Here is a 24283-nt window from a genome sequence, read left to right on the forward strand (position 1 = left end):
TCCTATCCTGTGCAAAGTTCAGGAAAAGTGAAGCAGAAGATATTAAGATTGGGAAGAAAGGAACAAAAACTGTGATTCATAGGCAATATGCTTATATATGTAGAAAAAACTTTTTTTTTAATCTACAGATATGTTACTAGAATTAGGCAATGTTGCTTGGGGGAAAAATTAGTTACATTTCTATATACCGGCAACAACAGAAAATGAAACTTATAAAGAGAAACCATTGGCAATAGTGTAGGAACTATGAAGAACCAAGAAATAACTTTCTAAAAGCATGTAAGTCACCGCAGTGCATTATTTTCCTTTACTAGGATACTTGTGTTTTTCTGGTTGGATCTGGTGCTTATAACCATATAAATGAGTGACTCCTATCCTGATGTCATTTAGTAGAGCCTTCATTCAGTTGATGTGCTGAGGTTTGCTTGGTGGATACAGTACAGAAGAGACTGATCTCTTCTTTCTGGGAGCCTAATGTCTACTGCAGTAGGAATTCTGTTGTGGGCTAGCACATCTTAACTGTTCAAGTCCATTTTGAGAAGTCAGGATTCTTGATTTCTAACTGGTAGGCATGTTGTCTTCATAAATGAGGTGAAGCCTGTAAGCTTCTTTCTTATAAGCTCTCAGATTTAGGCCTATTTAAGTACCTACTTTTCCAAAGACTGTTATTGTGGATAAATACAAAAAACATGTCAATTCCTTATTTTTTTTTCCTTAGGCATAGAAATTGAATCTGAAATGGCCGATGAATAAGCAAAGGCTTATAATAGAATACATTTCTATTTTTAGTGTTTAAGCCTTTCTTTAAAACGAGTAGCATTGTTTCTTTAAAGTAGAAAGCTATTTCCATCCTATTAAAGCATTAAATAAATTATTTCAGATCACATCTTTTAGTTACAGTATTTCAGTTTCTTTGGGTCAAAAAAAATCAGAGATTATGCTTAAAATTTTAAATCAGATCTGAAATTTACCTTCTCTATTTAGAAATGTTAAAGTGAATAAACATGCTTTTAAAAACATAGCTGAGCTTATAAGGTAGTAAAAGAGATTGTCAGAGGCCATCAACCAAGGGTGAGAGGAGTGACTGGGACCCAGGAGTAAATTAACCCTGGGGTATGGGTAAGGTGTTGTCAGTCAGAGTTTTCTTGGGTCTTAGGCCTTTGACTTTAATGTCCAGGTGGTGACAGGGGTTTGTCTAAGGTGGAGAGTGGGACTTGAGTCTCTCTTCATACATCCAAGTAAAGCCTGCACCCTTGAAGGTCCACACCCTCAATGACAGGACCGATTAGTGGCAAGGGGTGGTAACCTGTGGAGCTTAACTGTTTTGTCCCAAGGCTGGGGAGACAAAGTCTCCTGAGAATATTAACAGGAGGTCCATGCTGGTTGTAAAAAAGTAGTCTAGACCCTGGTTTGAAGCAAAGATAGAACAGCTCTGCAGAAACAGCTCCACAACTGAGCCCTGACAGGATTGCCACTATTAAAATCCCACTAAAGATATGATACAAAATCATTATTAAAGGCATAAAAGTAGGTAATGAAAAACATTAATGGGAAAAATAATACTAGGGGAGAAAACAAGATGACTTAAAAAAACAAATAGAATAAGTTAAAGGACTAATTATACAGCTGGTTAGATTCAGCTGAAGAGACAATTGGCGAAATGGAACAAATGTCTGAGGAGTTTTCCCAGATGGTATAACACAGAGAGATTGAGGTCTAATTAGTTCTATCACAAAGAAACAGAGACAAGAAATTTTTCAAATAACTAAGTGGTTAAAGTTTTTTCAGAATTGATGAAAAATATGACTCCTCAAACTCAGAAAGCACAACAAGCCCAAGTAAGATAAATAAAAATACATCGAAAATTATTTTGCTTAAATCCTTAGAACCCCAAACATGGATCTTTATAGTAGTGAGAGATTTTTAGAAAGGTATTATAAAGAAATGACATATTGACTGACAGCCTGCTTCTCAATAATAGCTACCTTTCACCCCCCACCCTCCCACTCCCCACCTCCAAAACAGAGGACAAAATATGTCTTCAAAGCAGTGAGAGAAAATAACTAGCAGCTTGGAATGCTATACTCAGTTAATCCATTCAGTTTCTTCAGGGCTATAGGACTGAGAAAGTTCATCAAGAGATCTTTGCTGAAAGAACTGGTCAAGGATATACTTTGGGTGGACCCAAAAAGAAGGGAGTGAGATGCAAGAAGCATTGATGAGCAAATAAATTGGTAATCATTTGGGTAATATAAACATAAGCTATGGTGTACCATGGCAGAAAAGGGGCTCACATGAGATGAAAAGGTACCAGACTTCAGGCCTTCTACAGGTCTATTGGGGAAGTGACTAGAGGCATTGGTGAAATGTCAGATATGATTGTTAGGAAAATGCATGGGTAAAAATCATGTAAATTATAATTTTAATAGTCATTAAAAAATAGAAAGGGAATGTATAACTTTGTACACCATAGCAGAAAAGAGGTATGACTTAAATAGTCCAATAGAATGCAAAAAAGGGAGAATAAGCAAAGAAAAGAAAGTATTGTGAATAGGAATCGCAAAATAAGGGTATAAATAAGTCCAGTTATATAGGAAAGCATAGTAGATATTGATGAACTACATGTACTACTTAGAAAGACAATTTGACACACTAGTCTTAAAATTTAGGCAATATGATATTTAAAAAATGAAATATATTTTTATTGATTTAAGAAAGGAAGGAAGAGGGAGAGAGAAGGGAACATTAATGATGAGAGAGAATCATTGATCGGCTGCCTCTTACATGTCCCCTACTGGGGATCCAGCCTACAACCCGGGCATGTGCCCTGACAGGGACTGAAACTGTGACCTCCTCATTCACAGGTTGATGCTCTACCACTGAGCCGTACCGGCCAGGCACTATATGCTATTTTTAAGAGTTCTACTTAAAATATATGAAAACGGAAAGATTTGAAAGTAAAAAATAAAAAAATGATTCCAGGTCCATATTAACCCCCCAAAAGTGGGTATAACTTTTAAGATAATCAGACATCCTAGACTTTAAAAGGGGAAAAAATTCATTGTAGGGATAAAGACCATCACTATATAATAGGGGGAAAATAGCAGCTACTTTATCAGGAAGATGTAACAATTCTGATCTCATCTTCACCTAATTCAATGCCCTCTAAATAAAGCACAAATTGATAGATTCCCGGGAGAAATTGGTAAGTCCATGTTCGTGGTAGGGGATTTTTAAAGCTGTCAATAACTATTAGATTAAACAGGTTCTGTAAAAGATTATTAAGCTCAAACTAAGGATACAGTGGAACCCTTTACTCCATAGAGTACACACATCTTTATAAAAATTGATCACAATCTAGCAAAACTTATCAAATATCATACTCCAAATCGGTGTTTTTCAAACTATTGAGTTTCAAAGACTATTTAGTTGGTTGTGAAAAACCTTTAAAAGATTTTTGATGGCAGAAAATACCATTGTATCCCACATACTAATACTGAGTTATTGTTTCATGAAAGTTTTATTTATGTGTTTATATATACATACATATGCATACACGTGTGTGTGTGTGTGTGTGTGTGTGTGTGTCCATCCTGGGTCACATAAAAATTATTTTTATGGATCATACAGAACAAATTCTCTGATGACAGTGCGGTTAAATGAGGAATTACCTATGATAGTTCAACCTTCACATTCTCAGAAAGTTAATGACACTACCACCACACAAGTCTAAAAGATCATATGGGAATTGGAAAATACTTAACAACTGAACAATAATGAAAATACTGTGTGTTGGAGCTTGTTAGGGTGAAGCTACAATAGTACTTAAAGGGAAATTTATTGCCTTAAAGATTTGCTACAGAACAAATAGGCCTAAAAATTAATAAATGTAATATCAAGAAGTTCGAACAAAATAAACTAGTAGAAGCTGGAGGAAGGAATAATGAGAATTATATAGCTTGGATCACAAACCCAAAAGCTGGTTTAGGAGTTGTCATTGATATTGAATCAGCAATTTATAATAGCCAAGACACAGAAACAACCTTAGTGTCCATTAACAGATGAATGGATAAAGAAGCTGTGGGACACACACACACACACACTGGAATGTCATCCTACCTAGTAAAAGGGTAACATGCTAATTGACCGTACCTTCGCTATGCCCACAGCCAATCAGGGCGCTATGCAAATTAACCAAGATGGCAGCTCCCACGCGCTGCCCCGCCCTCCATTGCTCAGCGGCTGAGGGACCCGGGCCGGCGGGAGGCGCCCAGATCGCTGCTGGCAGTGTGGGGCGGGCAGTGCCTGCCTCGCGTCGCCGCAGCCCGGGGCCAAGCCCTGACCCTGAAAGAAGGTGGAAGACGGTGGCCAGAGCCAAGGCCTGGGTCCCCCTGGTGCCAGCGGAAAACTGGTGCAGGCAGCCAGGTGAATGAATGTCTTGCATGAATCTTCCCACCAGCCAATCAGGAGTGAGTATGCAAATTAACCCAACCAAGATGGCGGCGGCCACAGAGCTGGAGCAAGCAGGAGGCTTGGGTTGCCCCCGGTGATGGAGAAAGCTAAGCTTCCCCCGCCCTGGCCTGCCCTGGCCTCTGCTCAAGGCTACAAAGTTTCAATTATAGAAGATAAATAAATCCCAGATACCTGCTTCCAGCCTATGCTTGGGTCGCCGGGGGGCGTGGCCAGCCTGCAAACCACCAAAGGCCCCTCATCCAGGCGGCCCCTCGCCAAGGCTGCCCCACGCCCCAAGGGAACCCCCACCCTGATCCGGGACACCCTTCAGGGCAAACCATCTGGCCCCCACCCGTGCACCAGGCCTCTATCCTAGCTAATAAAAGCAATATGCAAATTGACTGAGACTCCAAAACAAAATGGCTGCCCCCATGTGGACACAAGATGGCTGCCACAAGATGGCCACCAGGGGAGGGCAGTTCGGGGTGATCAAGCCTGCAGGGAAGGGCAGTTGGGGGGGACCCAGGCCTGCAGGGGAGAGCAGTTGGGGGGGACCAGGCCTGCAGGGGAGGGCATTTGGGGGGACGCAGGCCTGCAGGGGAGGGCAGTTGCCCGGGGGGATACCAGACCAGCAGGGAAAGCAGTTAGGAGCAATGAGGTTGGCAGGGGATAGCAGTTAGGGGCAATTGGGCTGGCAGGGGAGGACAGTTAGGGGCAATCGGGCTGGCAGGGGAGGGCAGTTAGGGGCAATTGGGCTGGCAGGGGAGCAGTTAGGTACCGATCAGGCTGGCAGGGGAGTGGTTAGGGGGTGATCAGGCTGGCAGGCAGAAGTGGTTAGGGGCAATCAGGAAGGTAGGCAGGCGAGCAGTTGGGAGCCAGCAGTCCTGGATTGTGAGAGGGATGTCCGACTGCACATTTAGGCCCGATCCTACCGGACCTAAACATGCAGTTGGACATCCCTCGAGGGGTCCCAGATTGGAGAGGGTGAAGGCTGGGCTGAGGGACACACACCCCAGTGCATGAATTTCATGCACCTGGCCTCTAGTCTTTATATATAAAAGCCTAAGTGACTGAACAACTTGTCGACCAGCCACTATAATGCACACTGAGCACCAGGGGGCAGACGCTCAATGCAGGAGCTGCCTCCTGGTGGTCACTGTGCTCCCACAAGGGGGTGTGCCACTCAGCCAGAAGCGGGGCTCACGGCTGGTGAGCGCAGCTGCTGTGGTGGTGGGAGCCTCTCCTGACTCCGCCAGTGATACCGAGCAGCGGCAGGTGCAACAGGCTGGGATGAGTGCGAGTGGCACAGTGCCCAGCCCTGGCTCGGGCTCCTCCCTAGCTGCCTGCCGCTTGGCGCACGGCTACATCCCTCGGGGGATGTCCTACTGCCGGTTTAGGCCCAATTCCTTAGGCCAGGTGGGGATTGGGCCTAAACTAACATTTGGACATCTCCAAATGGGTCCCGGATTGCAAGAGGGTGCAGGCCAGGCTGAGGATCCACCCCTCCCCCTGTGCATGAATTCATGCATCGAGCCTCTAGTTCAGTTATAACCAGGAAGAACTCCTGCTTTTTGTGACAACATGAAATGATCTCCAAATCTTAACCAAAAAATCTCATCTCATAGAAAAAATGATTAGATTTGTGGTTACCATAGGCAGAAGGGAGGAGGAAGGGGAATTGGAAGAAGGTGGTGAAAAGGTACAAACTTCCAGTTGTAAGGTAAATAAGTACTAGAGATGTAAAGTACAATCAATGACATGATGACTGCTGCATGTTACATACGAAAGTTAAGAGAGTAAATCCTGAGTTCTCATCACAAGAAAAAATTTTTTCCTCTTTTTTGTTTTGTTTTTGTATCTATATGCGATGATGGTTATTAACTAAACCTATTGTGGTATGTCAGTCATTTCATGATATATGTAAATCAAATCATCATGCTGTACACCTTAAACTTATACAGTGATCATGTCAATTATATCTCGAAACTAGAAAAAAATGGAATCAGTTAAAAATGAGCTCTAACTCCCCCTACCCTCCAAAACAGATGTTGAAACACCAGAGATCTGACAGTTTTACAGGCAAGTTCTTCTAAATCTACCAAGAACAGAGTGAAAGGGATGATCTTTAGCTCATTTTATGAGACTCAAGTGACCTTGCTACCAAGACTATATAAGAACAGTCTGAGAATGACCTCTAAGTCTCTTCACTTAAAGGAAACACATGGAAATCCCATATAAGAATGTGAGCAAAACAAGTCTAGTGATATATTAAAAAGGGCTCACCATCAAGAAGGGTTTATAGTATAAGAACAGTTTTTGAGTGAACGTAATATATATTACTGTAATGCAATCCATTTCATATTAGAGAAAATGTCAAGTGATAAAGAGAAAGCATTTGCTAAAATTTAGTATCCAGTTGTTAAAGAAAAGATAACTAGGAATGTAAGATAGCTCAACCTGAGAAGACGCTTCTACCAAAAAGCTGTTGTCTAATAGTGAAACGTTAGGAAGTGGCAAACTCAGGGATGAGACCAGGGAGCCCCCTCTCCCACCCTGTCAACACTGCTGCAGAGTTCTCTCAGACAAGAAAAAAGACGAGGGAGACTATGGCTTAGAACCAACATTTTCTTTTTTCATAGGTGGTTATTTTTTAAACAAAGAAAATCTACAAACTCCTATATTTGACAATAGTTTAGCATAGTATCTGGATAAATGAGTGCAAGAATGAATAACTTTGCTGATTGTCTATGGCTAGAAGTAGAAAAAGTAATTTACAAAAGATATCTTTTTTAGTACATTAAAAAAAAAACAATAATTTTAATTACAACAAAAAAGATGGGTAAGAATTATAGGGAAGACCTTAAAAAGCTACTCGCAAATTTAAAAGAATGTAGAGCTTCACCATACTATATTCATTTATGAGAAGCTCCCATAGTGTGCAGGGTTAGTTCTCCTTAGGGTCATCTGTAAATTCAGTGTGATTCAAATAAAAATCATAGTAGAATTTTTTAAAGGGAATGCATAGGTCAAGAATATGTGATGATGCAGGGCATAGATAAATATACTGGTGGAACAAAGTGTGAATCCAGTAACAGATCAGGGCGTATTTCAGACTTGATGGGACAGAGGTTGCATTTAAGTAATGGGGAGGAATGTGGGGGAAGATAGAAACAGCCTGGAAATGGTGCTGGGTAATTAAACTGATGGGGGAAAGTTTTATCATGATTTCCTGTCATATGTCAAAGTAAATCCCAGGTGATTAAAAAACTACCTATGAAAAGCATTACTGAGGTTTTTAGAAAAAAAATAACTTCTAAACTGTAAAATGACTTCTGTCATAGTGGTTGTCTCCCATCCCAATGGTTGGAACCTGAGTGGCTGGGTGATTGGGTATAAGGGAGATTTTTCACTTTGTATGAATATTTTTGTGTGCGTGCAAGTTTTCTCATTTTATTTTGTTGATTTTTTAGTGAGAGAGGAAGGAAGACATAGAAATATTGATTAGTTGTCTCCCGCACCCACCTCAACCGGGGATGAAATGTGCAACCTGGGTATGCGCCCTGACTGGGAATCTAACCTGTGACCTTCTGGTGCACAGGGCAATGCTCCAACCAGCAGAGCCACATCGGCCAGGGTTGTATTGAGTTTTGACTCATAGAAATGTATTGCTTCTACCCAACATAAATGAGTAATTATTTAAATTTGAAGGATAGTGACACTGTTTTCCTTTAAAAAAAGTGAACATTCTCTTTATGACTCTGAGGAAGTAGCTGTGAAACAAAAATGACAAACCATAAGGCAAATATTAGTAAATTGGACTACTATATTATACATTGGTTGGAAGAGAAACCACAGATTTCAGCACAACTAAAACAAATGATTAATATAAAATATGTAAAGGTCACCTACAAACAGGAAAAAAACTGATACAAAAATGGGCAAAGGGCTATGAACAGTAACATAGTAAAGAAATCTGAAAGGCAGTAAACAAGATGCAGTGTCACATTCATTTGATTGGCACCATGTCTCTAGTTTGACTACAGTAGGAAATGTTGGCAGAGATGTGGGGGGCTTTGTGTCACTGCCCCTCTGGGGAGCAGTTTGGCAACATCTGGCATACAGCCTTGCCCACCCTGTGACCCAGCAGGTCCAGTTCTAGGTCTGTCATAGAGAAATGTGTACACAGGCACAGAGAACCTGGGAAACGTGCCACACTATAGTTCTGTGTGAATAGCATAAATTTGTAAAACCTAAATGCCTGTCATTTCCATTTCCATTTGTGGTCTAGTTACATAATATACTAGTAGGAATTAAAATGAACTAAAGCTATGTTTATTTATGGAAATAAATCTCAAAAACTAAGTTTAATTTTTAAAAAATGTCCAATAATACCTGCAGTAGTATCATTTATATAACTCATCAGTACTTAAAGCTACACTATATTTTATTTGTTGAGACATATGTTTGTAATGTAAGCATAAACATGTATGCATCTGCTACATTCCAGGTGCTGAGAGGGAGAGTTTTATTTTATTTTAAAATACATTTTTATTTCAGAGAGGAAGGGAGAGAGAGAGAGAGAGAGAGAGATAGTAACATTAATGATAAGAGAGAATCATTGATTGGCTGCTTCCTGCATTTCCCACACTGGGGATTGAGCCTGCAACTCGAGCATGTGCCTGGACCATGAATCAAACTGTGACCTCCTGGTTCATAGGTCGATGACGCTCAACCACTGAGCCACGCTGGCCAGGCCAAGAGTTTTAAAAATATCTGAATATTTTTAAAATAGCCCTGGCCAGTGTGGGTCTGTTCCATTCCTGGTCAGGGTACCTACCCAAGTTGTAGGTTTGGTCCCTGGTCCAGGCACATGTGGGAGACAACCTATCAATGTTTCACTTTCACATTGATGTTTCTCTCTCTTTTCTCTCCCTCTCCTTTCCTCTCTCTCTCAAACCAATAAAAGCATGTCTTTGGGTGAGGATTTTAAAAAAATCTATAAAAATCAGAAGTAAATGTTGTAAAGTGTTTGGATCTGATAAACCTTTATCAGAGGCAGTAGGGTGGTAGGTAAATGGGTGTTCATGATATTTTTCTTAATCTTTTGTATATTAGATAGTGATGCTGATACAACTGTATCTGTAAGGGACTCTATTTCATTGTCATTCTGTTTTAGTTTTGTGCCTTACTTGTGGGTAATCTTGTGCCCAGGAAATCTGTCTGGGGACTTGTTCTCTGTGACACCTCCTGCCCCATGGTTTTTCTGAGAGCCCACATGTGGCCCATGACAGAATAGCTCATTCGTTAGTGATGAGACGACTGAATTGGCCAAATCGGACTAGACTTGTCTGGCTACATGACTTAGTTATATTCCATGTATGAAGAATTTGGGGTTTCCACTTTTTTTTGTTCCCTAAATCCTTACCCCCTAGGAACAGAAGAAAAGCCATTCTCTCAGGACCCTCCAGGTAGGCCAGTGAGTTTCAGCCAGCTGAGCTTGCGAGTGATCCCCAAGCCTCTGGATGGCTTCCTGCTTCCTTCCATCATAGGGCCTTCACCTTTCTACTTTACACTCTTAAGTGTACTAGCAATAGTAAGTAAAAGTACATACTGTATTTCAGAATTAACAGTTTCCAGAATTAACAGAACATAGGTGCTTTGTGGTCAGCCCATACAGGATATATGGTGGGCACGTACCTTCTTTACCAACCTGGACATGGCCTATGGAAAATCCAGTGGGGATTTCAGAAGCAAAGCACCCTGAATGATGATCTTGAGAGCACATTGTGAGGCATCACTGGCTTTATCATTCCTGTGAATCAGAGGTTTCCCATGATATTCCCACCCAAGCTGACCCTGCAGAGCAGCAGGAAGGCTGGCTTTCACTTAGATTTCTTTGCTGTTTGTGGTGATACGATCTTACCCTTAAATGTTTTAGTGTATTACTCCTTAAGACTAGGGTTTTTTATTTTTCTCTGAAAGATTTCTTTTTTAAAAATTCTAAGCTAGGAATTAGTGGTGGGGATGTAATTCCTTTTTAGAGCAACCCATTATGCATAAGTTGGGAAGACACATTTGCGCTATCAAACATACACTTGTGTGTATTGCTGAGGGAAATATTCTCCCAAGCTAGCCTTTCTCGATTCTGAACTCCGGACCGAGAATATATTTTTGTAGCCCATGTTTGGCTAACTTGAGTAAGATTCAAGGCTAATTTTCAACTTTGGCTTTTCTGCCTAAACCACAAGGCTTCAGAGGCCCCACTTTGTAACAGCTGGTGACCCTGCAGCGCCTCGGGAGACCACCCCTCAAGCGCAGAGTTGTTGGGAAGCCGCTTACAACTTACGGAGTCTCGCTAGGGTGACTCAGGCCCCTGTTGTTGTGCTGCCTCTGGAGAAGGGGGGTGTTTTACAGGAATTTTGTCATCTGAATAGAACGAGTATAGGGATTATAATGTAGTTTTTGTACTTGAGTGTGTCCACATTAGTGAAGTTCTGAGAGGTCCTTGTGAGGACATAGAGTTTCAGTTGGTGATGCTCACCAAGAAATGGAGGTGGACCATAGAATATTTCAGGCCTTCTTGTCTCTCTGCCTTCCCACCCTGTAGATCCCTTCAGGACTAAGCAGGGAAGTTTCCTTTTCAACACACAGCTTGTAAACACTTAAAAGTTCCTGGAAGGATTAATTTGGGGCAGCCTCTTGACTATCATACTAGTAAATGAGGGTGCCCTGGCTGTGGGTGGATCATGCTATCAGAACCCATGGCCAGAGGTCAGAATCTGCTTGTTCAGGTCTAAGGTTCCATGAGCCTACCTCAGACTTCATTTGCAGAAGTTCCGATCGGAATGAAGGCTTTGACTTAGTTCTGCAGACCCAGGGTGATAAGCTGGGAGCAGTATCATAGCTGCAACTGACAGAGTTACCACCATGGAAAGCACATAATATGAAGTTCCTGTCAGGAGCGCATTAAACCCTCTTCCTGCAAGGGTTTTATTAGAAAGGCACGATGCCGTGCCGCAGTGTGCTTGTTTTGCAATGACTGATTTTTCTTAGAACATAATGCTGAGATATTTAAAACAGTCTCTCTTCTCGGTTCCTTCTTTTAAATGCCCTAAGGTCAAAATTTAGATTTCATTATTGTTTAGAAATTCCTACTCTGTTTCTCTTTCCCACTCCCACTGGAAGAGGAATCTCAACTTATTAAGTCAATGGCAAGCCTGGACCTGGCCTGGACGCTGTGTCTAGAGATTTTGGGAGGGGGATATGCTGGGGAAGGTGGTTCACCTCTCCTGCTCCTCTCTCTTTGCCCCCTTTCCACTTTCCTTTACCCACCCGTCTTATATTAGAGGCCCGGTGCACGAAATTTGTGCATGGGAAGGGGGGGGTGCCCTCATCCCAGCTTGCACCCTCTCCAATCTGGGACCCCTTAGGCGATGTCCGACTACTGGTTTAGGCCCAATCCCGGGCATTGGGCCTAAACCGGCAGTCGGACATCCCTCTCACAATCCTGGACCACTGGCTCCTAATCGCTCACCTGCCTGCCTGGTCTCCCCTAACTGCCCCCCCCACCCTCCGCCAGCCTGATCACCCCTCACTGCCTCTGCGTGCCAGCCTGGTTGCCCCTAACTGTCCCCCACTGCTGGCCAGGTTGCCCCCAGCTATCCCCTCACTGCTAGCCTGGTTGCTCCTAACTGACCTCCCCACTGGCCTGGTTGCCCCCAACTGCCACCCCCCGGCCTAGTCTCCCCTCACTGCTTCCCCTGCCAGCCTAATCACCCCCAACTGCCCTCCTCTGCCAGCCTGGTTGCCCCCAACTGCACCCCCCCACCAGCCTGATCGCCTCTAATTGCCACCCCCCCCTCCCCCCGCTGGCCTGGTTGCCTCTTACTGCTGGCCTGGTTGCCCCCAACTGCCCCCCTCTACCAGCCTGGTCACCCCCAACTGACCCTCCCCCTGCTGGCCTGGTTGCCCCCAACTGCCTTCCCCCCACCCCCCACCAGCCTTGGTTGCCCCTCATGGCCCCCCCGCCCCTGCCAGCCTGGTCGCCCCACGCAACCTGCTGTTCAGTCATTTGGTTGTCCCTCACTAACCCCCTGCCAGCCTGGTTGCCCCACACAGCCTGTTTGTTCAGTTGTTTGGTCATCCCTCACTAACCCCCCTGCCAGCCTGGTCATAGGCAGCCATCTTGTGAGGGCGTGAGGGTTAATTTGCATATTACCTCTTTATTATATAGGATTCTGTCCTCTAATTCCATTGTTGATCACCTGTAGGGGCTAGGCTGTTTTTCACTCCAGGGGGATGGGAATGTGATAATAACATGAAAATTAGTTGATGAAAGTTGAGTGTATTCAAATAAATAAAACTCTGGAATTTCTCTCTGAAGTTGAATCTAGCCTGGCCTGTCAGTCAGTAAAGTGTGGATAGGATACATCTGACTCTTTGGACTTTGGTCCATGGGCAGTGAGAAGGGGTGGTTCATCCTCTGGTTCGGAATGAGTCCCAGGCAAAGGGCCCCTCCCCAGGGCAAGGATTGAGCCTGGTGACACTGTCCTCCTTCCTTTGCAGCCTCTAGATGTGAAATTCCAAACCTGAAGTCTTATATTTGGTGGACTTCCCAAGACTGATACACCCCCTGTTTCCTAATGTGTGAATTGCAGTTTCCATAACTTTTCAGCAGCTATCATTGGCAAAAGACCATTTTTTACTCACAAAATTCTTGGTCACTTTTTAGAATTGTAATAAAAAGCTTTTCATTTCTGACCTTTGGGTAGTTGTATTTATCAACACGGGGGAAAGAGGTGACAGAGTAGAGATGGCACACCTGGGGCCTCCTGGCCAGAATGTATGCAGCTGGAAGACTGCAGAAGTGTTTGCTTTGGCATGTTAACAGGTGAACGGTGCCAGGTGTTAGACCTGGGTCCTTGAGTTTGGCTAGGAAAAAATTCAGAGCTAAGACTGAAATACAGGTGAAAGTTTATTTAGAAAGTCAGAGGTAGAGAAGTGAGCCACGAAGATGTGAGCCAGCTAGGCTACCTGGATTTAGGAAGAGAGAGAGAGGGAAAGAGAACCCCCAACCTCCCATCTTAAGGGCTTTTAACTAGAAGTCTCAGAGGAGGATCTCAATAGAATATTCATCAGCTTTCCAGCTTTCCAGGAGTGTCTGCTCAGGGTCATGGTCTCCACTGATTGGTCTGCACCAGGGCAGGGGATCATAGCTAGTTCTGATGTCAGTCTTGGCATCACCCGGCCTGATCTGGTCTTGCTGCTTTTCTGGGCCTGGAGGTGAAACACAACTGAAGCCTAGATGTTATCTCTAGTTTAACTAAAACTCTGTCTTAGTGATCAACAACCTTGGTTCCTAAGATTATTTGATGTAGGTCAGAACCTCACTGTCTTGGGACTTAATGCTTAAGGGAGTGATGGTGCAAGGGCTTGTTTGGGAGCAGTAGAGGCTTTTTTCCAGCCCCCTTGTTCCTCCTCTACAGGAGGTCTACCACATGACTAGTGACGCAACAGGGGAGGAAAGGTCAGGGGAGGGTCCGAACCACAGGATGACCAGTGGTATGAAAGATCAGGGGGTCTGAACTGCATGGCCAGCAATATGCTAGGGGAGGAAAGGTCACTCTGGGGACGAGGTCCCACCTTACAGTTGTCCATTGGTAAGCTCCCGGGGCTTTCCACCCTGGTGACCTTCTGTACCTGGCTTATCAAATTTCTGCTCTGCTCATGTCTGTCTTAACTGCCTACTATATCAGGCTCACATGGTATTTTTCCAATTTGTCTATTGTACATTGCGTAAAAAAGATTTCTGACCTAATGTGAAAAAGCAAAAGCTCTCTTGGCAAGTGCTGCTTACATTTTTATAACAATCAGCTATGGCTTGTTGACACCTCCTAATTTAGTGGAGCATTTTTGCCACAGTCCTCACCACTCCTGATTGTTACACACCTGGCCTGTGCTCATGCTCATGTGTATCTTTAACTCCTCCAGTGGGGAATATCTTGAATTGTGATCGAGGAATTGAGTCTCCAGGGTATCACATGCCCTAAGTACAGACCTTCAGTCTGCTATCTCCTCAGTGCTTTGTATCTACCAGCACTGAAAAGGACTGCGCATATCTTGCTTAGAAATTGCTCTTTTACGGAGAGACAGGTAAGAGTGTATGGCATCAGAGGTTGCCTGGATTTGTTTCTTCGTTGACTTTATCAGTCTGAAGAATTAGTGAAACCTTAAGTTGGTGGTGGGGGTGGGGGTGGAAACTGAATACCTCAGTTTCTGCAAAAAGTAATCTATGTGTATATGTTTGGCAGGTGAACGGAAAATAAGCCAGAATGGACATTTACGACACTCAAACCTTGGGGGTTGTGGTCTTTGGTGGATTTATGGTTGTTTCCGCCATTGGCATCTTCCTGGTGTCAACCTTCTCCATGAAGGAGACGTCATATGAAGAAGCTCTAGCCAACCAGCGCAAGGAGATGGCAAAAACGTATCACCAGAAAGTAGAGAAGAAAAAGAAGGAGAAAACAATAGAGAAGAAAGGAAAGACTAAGAAAAAGGAAGAGAAACCCAACGGGAAGATACCTGACCATGAGCCAGCCCCAAACATGACCATCCTCCTCAAAGACCCAGTACGGGCACCTGCAATGGCTGTGGCTCCAACTCCGGTCCATCCCTCTATGGTCATTACCCCTATAGCCACGGTACCAGCCATGCCCCAAGAGAAGCTGGCCTCCTCCCCTAAGGACAAAAAGAAGAAAGAGAAAAAAGTAGCAAAAGTGGAACCAGCAGTTAGTTCTGTAGTGAATTCTATCCAGGTTCTTGCCTCAAAGGCTGCCATCTTGGAAACTGCTCCTAAGGAGGTGCCTATGGTGGTTGTGCCTCCAGTGGGTTCCAAGGCCACTGGTGCTGTGCAGGGCAAAAAGGCAGAAGGGCCCCAGAACCAGGGCAAAAAGGCAGAGGGGCCCCAGAACCAGGGCAAAAAGGCAGAAGGGGCCCAGAACCAGGGCAAAAAGGCAGAAGGGGCCCAGAACCAGGGCAAAAAGGCAGAAGGGGCCCAGAACCAGGGCAAAAAGGCAGAAGGGGCCCAGAACCAGGGTAAAAAAGTAGAGGGGGCCCAGAACCAGGGCAAAAAAGGAGAGGGGGCCCAGAACCAGGGCAAAAAGGCAGAAGGGACCTCCAACCAGGGTAAAAAGGCAGAGGGGGCTCCCAACCAGGGCAAAAAGGGAGAGGGGGCCCAGAACCAGGGCAAAAAAGTAGAGGGGGTCCAGAACCAGGGTAAAAAGGCAGAGGGGGCCCCCAACCAGGGCAAAAAGGGAGAGGGGGCCCAGAACCAGGGCAAAAAAGTAGAGGGGGTCCAGAACCAGGGTAAAAAGGCAGAGGGGGCCCCCAACCAGGGCAAAAAGGCAGAAGGAGCCCCCAACCAGGGCAAAAAACAGGAGGGGTCCCCAGACCAGGGTAAAAAGGCAGAAGTTGTTCAGAATCAGAGCAAAAAGGTTGAGGGAACTCCCAACCAGGGCAAAAAGGCAGAGGGGGCCCAGAACCAAGGCAAAAAGGCAGAGGGGGCCCAGAACCAAGGCAAAAAGGCAGAGGGGGGCCAGAACCAGGGTAAAAAGGCAGAAGGCACCTCCAACCAAGGTAAAAAGGCAGAGGGGGCTCCCAACCAGGGCAAAAAGGGAGAGGGGGCCCAAAATCAGGGCAAAAAGGCAGAGGGGGCTTCCAACCAGGGCAAAAAGGCAGAAGGAACTCCCAACCAGGGCAAAAAGGGCGAGGGGGCCCAAAATCAGGGCAAGAAGGCCGAAGGAACTCCCAACCAGGGCAAAAAGGGAGACGGGACTCCCAACCAGGGCAAAAAGGCCGAAGGAACTCCCAACCAGGGCAAAAAGGGAGAGGGGGCTCCCAACCAGGGCAAAAAAGCAGAGGGGGCCCAGAATCAGGGCCAAAAGGTGGAGGGGGGCCAGAATCAGGGCAAAAAGGCAGACGGGGCCCAGAATCAGGGCAAAAAGGCAGATGGGGCCCAGAACCAGGGCAAAAAGGCAGAGGGGAGCCAGAATCAGGGCAAAAAGGCAGAGGGGGCCCAGAATCAGGGTAAAAAGGCAGATTCAGTTGCTAATCAGGGCACAAAGGTGGAGGGTACTGCAAACCAAGGGAAAAAAGCAGATGGGCCCTCCAACCAAGGCAAGAAGGCAGAGGGAACCCCAAACCAGGGCAGAAAGTCAGAAGGGTCCCCCAACCAGGTCAAAAAGGTGGATGCATCTGCCAATCAGGGTAAAAAGGCAGAGTCAGCTCCTAACCAGGGCAAAAAGGCAGATATGGTTCAGATCCAGGAGGCACCAAAGCAAGAGGCTCCTGCAAAGAAGAAGTCTGGTTCGAAGAAGAAAGGTGAGCCTGGTAAGTAGCTTTGATTTCTTTATGAACTTGGAGGAAAATGCTATCTTTGAATGGCTTATGGATTTCCTTTGGGGAAGCCATCTTATCAGTTTGCTATTGCCACAACAAGGCTGCATAACAAACATTTCAGATTTCAGTGATTTACACCAGCAGTCATTTATTCTTGCTCATACTTCTGCTGAATTGGCTAGAGGTTGCTGATCTGGGTTGGCTCTGCTGAAGTGGCTCTGTTCACTCTGGGTTTGGCTCCTTTCTCTAAGTCTCTTCCACATGTGTTCATTCTGGGGCCCAGGCTGAGACTCCAAGGACTCTCAGGCAGAGGCCCTTCTCATGCTTATGACAGAGCTATAAAAGGGCACATTTCAGACCAGCATCTTATTAGCTAGAGCAAGTCATGTGAGAGCCTGAGTCAGGGGACAGCAAGTCTTTCTTAACATGTTAAGCGCCCAGTCACCGGTGACTGACCCTATACTTTCCGTCCAGAAGACAAAACAGGCTGGGCGCTTAACGTGTTAAATGTCTGACTGCCTTTTGTGAGCCTGTTCTGTTGTGTACCTCACCTGGTATTTTAGCATAGCTTTATTCCTTTCTATGTGTTTGTTGAGAGAATAATGGTAAGATAATGTTTTCAGGGAGCAGTTGTATTTACCCCTCCAACCCCTCACCCCAGTGTCCTGTCCTCCCTACCCCCATTCCCGTTATGATTTTTTAATACTCTTATTTATTTCAGTGAGGAAGAGAGAGAGAGAAACATCAGTGATGAGAGAGAATCATTGATCGGCTGCCTCCTGCATGCCTCCCCACTGGGGACTGAGCTCACAACTTGGACATGTGCCCTTGACTGGAATCAAACCTAGGACCCTTCAGTCTGCAGGCCGACCCTCTGTCCACTGAGCCAAACCAGCTAAGGCTTGTCCCATTTATTTAACAGAGCATTTTATGTGTGTACTAGAAGCCCGATGCACGAAGATTTGTGCAAGAATAGGCCTTCCTTCCCCTGGCTGCCAGCACTGCCTTTGCTCCAGCCCGGAGCCGCCTTTTGGCCTCTCGCCTTGTGTCAATTTGCATATTCCCTCCTTATTGGCTGTGGGCGCCACCATCTTTGTTGTGGAGTTACGGTCAATTTGCATATTCTGTCTTTATTAGATAGGATAAAAGACTATAGAACATTAGTTTCCTGTTATTTTAATTCATATTAATATGGAAATTGGGCCGATGAGTTCCTATTTCATGTTCATCACTCATTTGCTAGAATACTAGTAGTCTTATGTTTTCTTAGTTGATTTGGAAAATGAATTGCATTTGTCTTGATGAGGCATCTTTTGTTGTTGTTGTTGTTAATCCCCACCCTAGGATATTTTTCCATTGATTTTTAGAGAGAGTGGAATGGAGGGAGAAAGAGAAACATCCATGTGACAGAGATAAATCAATTGGTTGCTTCCTGCACACGCCCCAACCAGGGCTGGGGATTGAGCCTGCAACTGAGGTATGTGCCCCCGGCCTGGAATTGAACCTGAGATCCTTCAGTCTCCAGGCTGATGCTCTATCAATTGAGATAAACTGGCTAGGACATTGATGAGGCATCTTATGGGGTCTGAAATGTTTGGACTTATGTTGGATAGCACAGGATCCTCTTTTTTTTTTGGAACTTCTGTTTTTAGCTGGGTTTCTCTTTCTTGCACCATAGTGAAGCTACATTACCTTTTCTCAGGCTTCTACCTCCAACTTTAGGGGCTGTGAGGGCACCCATCCTCTGTGAGTGGCTTTGGGCTCCTGCTGAGGATTAGGGACCATCACCTGGCCCATAGGTCAGGTCAACTTCTCAGGCCCTTGAAAACCCAAGCATCTCAGCCCTGCCAGCACAGGCTGGAGGGAGCACACACTGCCCTTGTTTAAGGTGGTTTTCCACCTGACTCAGCTACAAGGGCATTTGAGATTCAAAGACAGGTATGTTGTTGAGAACAGGCCTGTTTCTGGCTTTCCAACATCAGGGGTGTTCAGAATAGAGCTTCCTGTGTCCTGTGGTCATTATTACCACTTACGGCTTTAGACATCTGAGATAAGGCATGAAACAAAATGTGATGATAATATAGAAAGGAAGACAAAATGGTCCTAATTTGCAAGTAATAGAGAACCTTATTAGAAGGAAGACTTAACTTTATGCCTATGGGAATCCACACAGCAGTTTGACTGAGGGTGGTATAAGGCAAAATTTGAAGAGGAAGGAAATACCGTGCTCCAGGAGAAGAAAGATTGGATATTATAGATAAAATGATAGTTATTCCTAAGTTCTCTTAGGGGTTTATTATTCTTCCAGCCAAAATTTCAATGGAATTTTCCCCCCCTCTCCCCCTTAATTTGACAAAACTATCCTGAAAGTCCCATCTGGAGGGAAAAATAGATAAGAATATTGGATGGAGTTGTAAGTGGCTTTTGGAAGGCCAGTTTTGTCTGGTGTGTGAATGTATTCCATATTCCCAAACTATCGTAATTACGAGTAGGGTGCTGACCCACATGGTGGGAGGCTATCACTCCAAGGTTGCAATATGGGGCTCTTGGCCACACAAACAGCCACGTGGGACAGTCAGACACGACCTACATGAAAACAGCCACAAGGGATAATACGTGTGGCTAATATAACACCTGAAAGGTGAAAGTCTGAAAGCATGGGGAAATATTTTTGTGTTTTTATTTTTATTTGTATTATCCTCACCTGAGGGAGAAACATCGATGTGAGAAACATTGATCAGTTGCCTCCAGCACTCACCCCGGCTGGGGACCGAACCCACAACCTGGGTATGTGCTCTGACCAGGAAGCAAACCCGCAGCCTTTTGGTGTATAGGATGACTCTCCAACTAACCAAGCCCCACCGGCCAGGGCTCTTGTATTTTATTTTTTATTTCCCTGTATTTGCAGTGTGTGATTTGAGCCCTGTTTTTCCCGGGGTTGGTATGTAAAGTCACCTTCAGGGTCCTCCGAGGTGGATGCAGGTCACTCCCTGCCCCCAGCTCCATAATCGTGAAATTATGGGTTTTCACACTTGCCTTGCAATTCCATCTTGTATATGGAGTTCAGTGTTCCAGAATTAATCTGACTCATATTAGAATCTGTAGCTGTGACTGTGTTGCCAAGTGAGAAGCAGACCACGTTCTTTTCACGCAGTTATACCTCCTGTCCCTTGAGGCTCTGGTTAGCCCCACCTGCATGCTCTTGACCTTGCCCAGCAGCTGGGGTTGAGCTTCTATGTCTGTTCAGGGTTTTTCCACCTCCAGCCTCTCCAAGGCTATGCATGCCGTAGAGAAGGGAACTGTGGATACAACTCTGGGTGGGCTGGCTGACCCTGAGTGTCCAGAAACTCGGGGACCTAGAGAGTAGCCTTGGTGGGGGAGAGGTAGCCTGATGACCATGGGGAGGTACTTGGGGAATAGGTTCCTGATCACTGGTGTAGAGCAGGCCAGGAAGGGATTTCTAATTCCAAACTGAGGAGACCGACTCAGGTGGAGGAGGGTTCTAGGGCCATGAGAATTTTGACCATGGGCACCAAAGAACTAGAATCTAGGGCGGTGTTGTCCACTATGGAAGCTGCTAGTCACATGGGGCCATCCATGTAAAAACGAATATTCAAGTCAGTCAAAAGTAATAAAGTGAGAGATTCCGTTACACTAACCACATTCCAAATGCTCAATAGTCACATGTGGCCAGCAGCTGCCCTTTTGGGCAGTGCAGATGAAGAACAACGTCGGCATCAGCACAGTAGCTTCTTTTATACAGCACTGCTCTAAACTGGAGTCGTCAGGAGTGTGGTGGTCTCTTGGGTCACCTTACAGGTGACTCTATGAAAACAAACATGTCTTTGCAACCCTCTCTTGGTACCATGCAGCTCCTTTCTGCTTTGTTCTGTCTGCCTGCGTCTGGAGTGGGGTGGGGGTGAGCTCCCGTTGTCCTCCAATTCACAGTGAGATGTGACGAATGAGATCATAGAGGCTGCGGCTGGCCATGACACGTGACAGATCAGTGGCAAAACCTGCCCCAGAGCTGGGGTCCACCAGAGACAGGGTTGTAGAAAGTAAGTTCCTAGATATGTGATTGCTAAGTCAAAAGGTATGTCCACTTTTAGGAAGACAGTACAGCATCATTCTTCAAACACATTCCATGATTAACCCTTGTTGCAGAGTGCAAGAGGCCCACATGAGTGTTTCCAGCGCCCTCTGAATGATTTACTGCTCATGTGGTACTATGAAAATGGTGACATTTTCAGGGGAGCATCATAAACCCAGGTGTGGATCAAGGAGAAAATACTTGTTTATGAAACAAAAGGCATGGACTCTTGTCTCAATGTTTGGAAAAGAGGGAATTCATGGTACCAAAGAGAAAGTGGAAATTTCCCAGAACTGAAGCTTCTAAGTGTTTGCAGTGCTGTCTGGCCTCTGCTGGTTCCTGATCACGACAGGGCCCAGGAGAGCCCAGCCACCCTCCAGGAGACATAGGTATTTATAACCCCATGATGACCACGTTGTCAGACACACACACAGCCCATGTTGGAGAAAGAGGCCATCTTTGGGGGACAGGATTATGAGTAAATCTTAATACCTTCACCCTTCTGCATTTCCCAGTTTTTCTGTAACATGTAGGTATTATTTTTTAAATCGAAAAGAAATTTTCAGACCTACCAGAAAAACTTTAGGTGTCTATAGCTTAGCAGGGACCTCATCTTCAACTGTGTAACAATTCTCTGATTGTTACCTCAGCATTTGTGTGCAGTACCTATTATGAAAGCTTTGTCTCTCACAGGAAGTGTGTGTATGTCTGACAACGTGGTCACCGTGTGCTTCCAGCAAACACAGTTCAAGCAGTATAAAATCATAGAAGGTAAAAAGTTAGTGTTAGGTGGTGGAGTTTTTTTAAAATCTATTTTTGTCCTCAAACTCAGTCCTTGCCTGCATAACATGCTGGCCTGCCTGCGCGCATCTAGCGTGTACTAATGGGCATCTTAGCATTACCCTTTTAGGAGAGCTGTCTGTGCCAGGACCTGGAGGTAGGTCCAGATTAGCACAGTGTGGGTCTGGACCCTGGATAAACCAAAGATTTGGCCTTGGGAAGTACAGGGTGCTCGTTCAGGAAACTCCACATTTAGATGCGCTCTAGAATACCGTGTTTCCGCTGGAGCTTGGTTTGCTTGGAGCAGAAGCTGAGCAAGGCTAAGCCAGGGCATGGCCCTCCTCCCTAGGATGGCTTTATGCCTGACACGCTCCCCATCTGCAGATGCAGAATGTTTACTCTGAGGCCAGAAGGCCACCACGACAGGGCCCGGAGAGCCCAGCCACCCTCCAGGAGACATAGGTATTTATAACCCCATGATGACCACGTCAGACACACACACACAGCCCATGTTGGAGAAAGAGGCCATCTTTGGGGGATAGGATTATGGGTAAATCTTAATATCTTCACCCTTTTGCATTTCCCAGTTTTACTGTAACATGTAGGTATTATTTTTAAAATAGAAAATAAACAAAAAGTCCATTATTTGTTTGAGTCAAATAAATAGGACTTCACTGTACCAAGCAGAACCCCTGTCCTTTCAGGTGCTGTGAGGCAGTGCAGCCCTGACCAGGGGTCCCCTGAGTATCCTGTGAGCAGCAGAAAGAAATCCTTGCTCTTTAAGTGGGGCCAGGTGGAGGAAAGAAAGTGGCCAGTTTTTCTCATGCCTGTCCCAGCCTTGGGTACCCAGTAAATGGTGGGTCCTGCATTTACAAACCTGGCAGTGTCTTGGGGGGCCTGGCAGCTGCATGTTGTGCCAGGCCTTGAGGGGCGGCTTCACCCTCTGCCAGAGCAGGTGGAAATGCAAATAGGATCATGTTCTATAACCTAATAAATGGGGCTGGGGTCACCAGAGGTCAAGGGAGATGCGGAGAAATTTTCAGACCTACCAGAAAACTTTAGGTGTCTGTAGCTTAGCAGGGACCTCATCTTCAACTGTGTAACTGGATAAGAACACCACCCCTTCCTTCCTCCAATTCCACCTCCCTTCCCCCCCTACTGTCCTTTGTGCTGTGGGCTCGCTGTGTCTGTGGCCTGGTGCTGGGTCACACCACTGGGAACGTGACACCATTAGGTGCATGGTTTATGAAACTCTTCTCCATGAATGTATCCCCCTAACATTCTGAAAGGTGGATTTGTATTTTTACCTGTTTTACAAGAACAGAAACCAAAGCTCAACTCTTTTTTAAAACTTCCCAGAAATCATGCAGCTAGCAAATGCTAGGGCAGGGATCAGAGCTGGAGCTTGGGCCTCCGTCTGTGCCCTCCCCCTTAGGGCTGAGGCACAGACAGATGTGTATTGAGAGTAAGCTTCATACTCTTTCTTTTGAACTTGAAGTCTTTCGGGGTCTGAAGCTCAAGAGTTTCTGTGGGGCTTTGAGCCATTATTCACTTACTCTTAGTTCTTCAAATTCAACTCTTTTTTAAAAAAAAAGAACAAAAGTGTTTCCTCGGGAAGCAAGCCAAGTATCAGTGTGGTACTGCCACATCTTAGAGAAGCTGTAGATGGCGTTCATGTTTCAGATATGATGTTGATTTTTTTGAAAATTGAGGAGGAAATAGTCATGCGATTCATAGGATTTTTTTAAACATTCCATTAGACATCATCAAAACACAATTTCCCAGTTAAGATTACTTTTTCTCCAACCAAATAAAAGGTCTGATTCAAAGGTCCAAATAGCATTGCTCTTGACATTATTTGTACTTCATTTCAGTGCATCCGGTCACGAGGGCAGACAAGTCCCTGCGAAGTGCTGGCTCTGTGGCCGAGCTGGGCTTGGAGTCTGCGCAGGGCCAGCCACCTCTGGGGTATGGACTGATGAGGGCTGCAGGGCCTGCAGCTGCTGCTGCTGATGCATTTGAGGGATCTTTCATCGAGGGCTCATTAGGGTCACTTTCCCACAAGCCCAGGGAGACCCTTCTCTGTCAATGAATTGCCTTCTGCGTAGTGGGGAGGCCAGCAGCAATGCTGGCCCAAGTTTCTCATTTATAGAGATGGATGCACCCGCCTGCCAGCTTCTGTGATTCGGGGAGATGCCCTCTGGACTAGGGGTCAGCAGGAGTCAGGGGCTTGTCGTCCATCCCTAAATGAGATGATGGTTTGTGTAGTGTTGGGCTTCAAGGAGTCACAGGGTAGCCCTTCCTGGGATCCTGGGGCTTTTGACTGGAGTTTGGCTCAGGTGATTGGGGATGTCAGCCTAGAAGGCACCCTGAGGTTGGTGTCTGGCTTTCTGTTGGAAGGACAGAGCAGTGTTCGGAGGCAGCAGCCATTCTGCCTGCATCTGTGTGTCTGAGGCCTTCAGACTGGTCCAGACATCCCCTGAGAAAATGAGTGTCTTTGCCATTGGTGTTCACCCCTAACCCCTAAAACCACACACCCCTGTGGCAGGTTTTGCTCTCGAGACC

At 45.4% G+C, this 24283-nt stretch overlaps 1 protein-coding gene across 4 annotated transcripts in view; it reads left to right on the forward strand.

The window, feature by feature from the left end:
• RRBP1 (ribosome binding protein 1) overlaps positions 1-24283 on the forward strand; it is a 70586-nt gene that overhangs the window by 13276 nt on the left and 33027 nt on the right. For 3 of the 4 annotated variants that reach the window (XM_054724135.1, XM_054724138.1, XM_054724139.1), the window contains exon 2: positions 14763-16839. In XM_054724135.1, the coding sequence (XP_054580110.1) occupies positions 14784-16839 (2056 nt within the window). In that variant the 5' untranslated portion in view covers positions 14763-14783. Of the gene's footprint in view, positions 1-14322; positions 14605-14762; positions 16840-24283 lie in introns of those variants that run through there. The other variant, XM_054724137.1, reaches the window with a different exon arrangement.

Source organism: Eptesicus fuscus, chromosome 12 (assembly GCF_027574615.1).
Source record: "Eptesicus fuscus isolate TK198812 chromosome 12, DD_ASM_mEF_20220401, whole genome shotgun sequence".
Classification (NCBI taxonomy): Eukaryota; Metazoa; Chordata; class Mammalia; order Chiroptera; family Vespertilionidae; genus Eptesicus; species Eptesicus fuscus.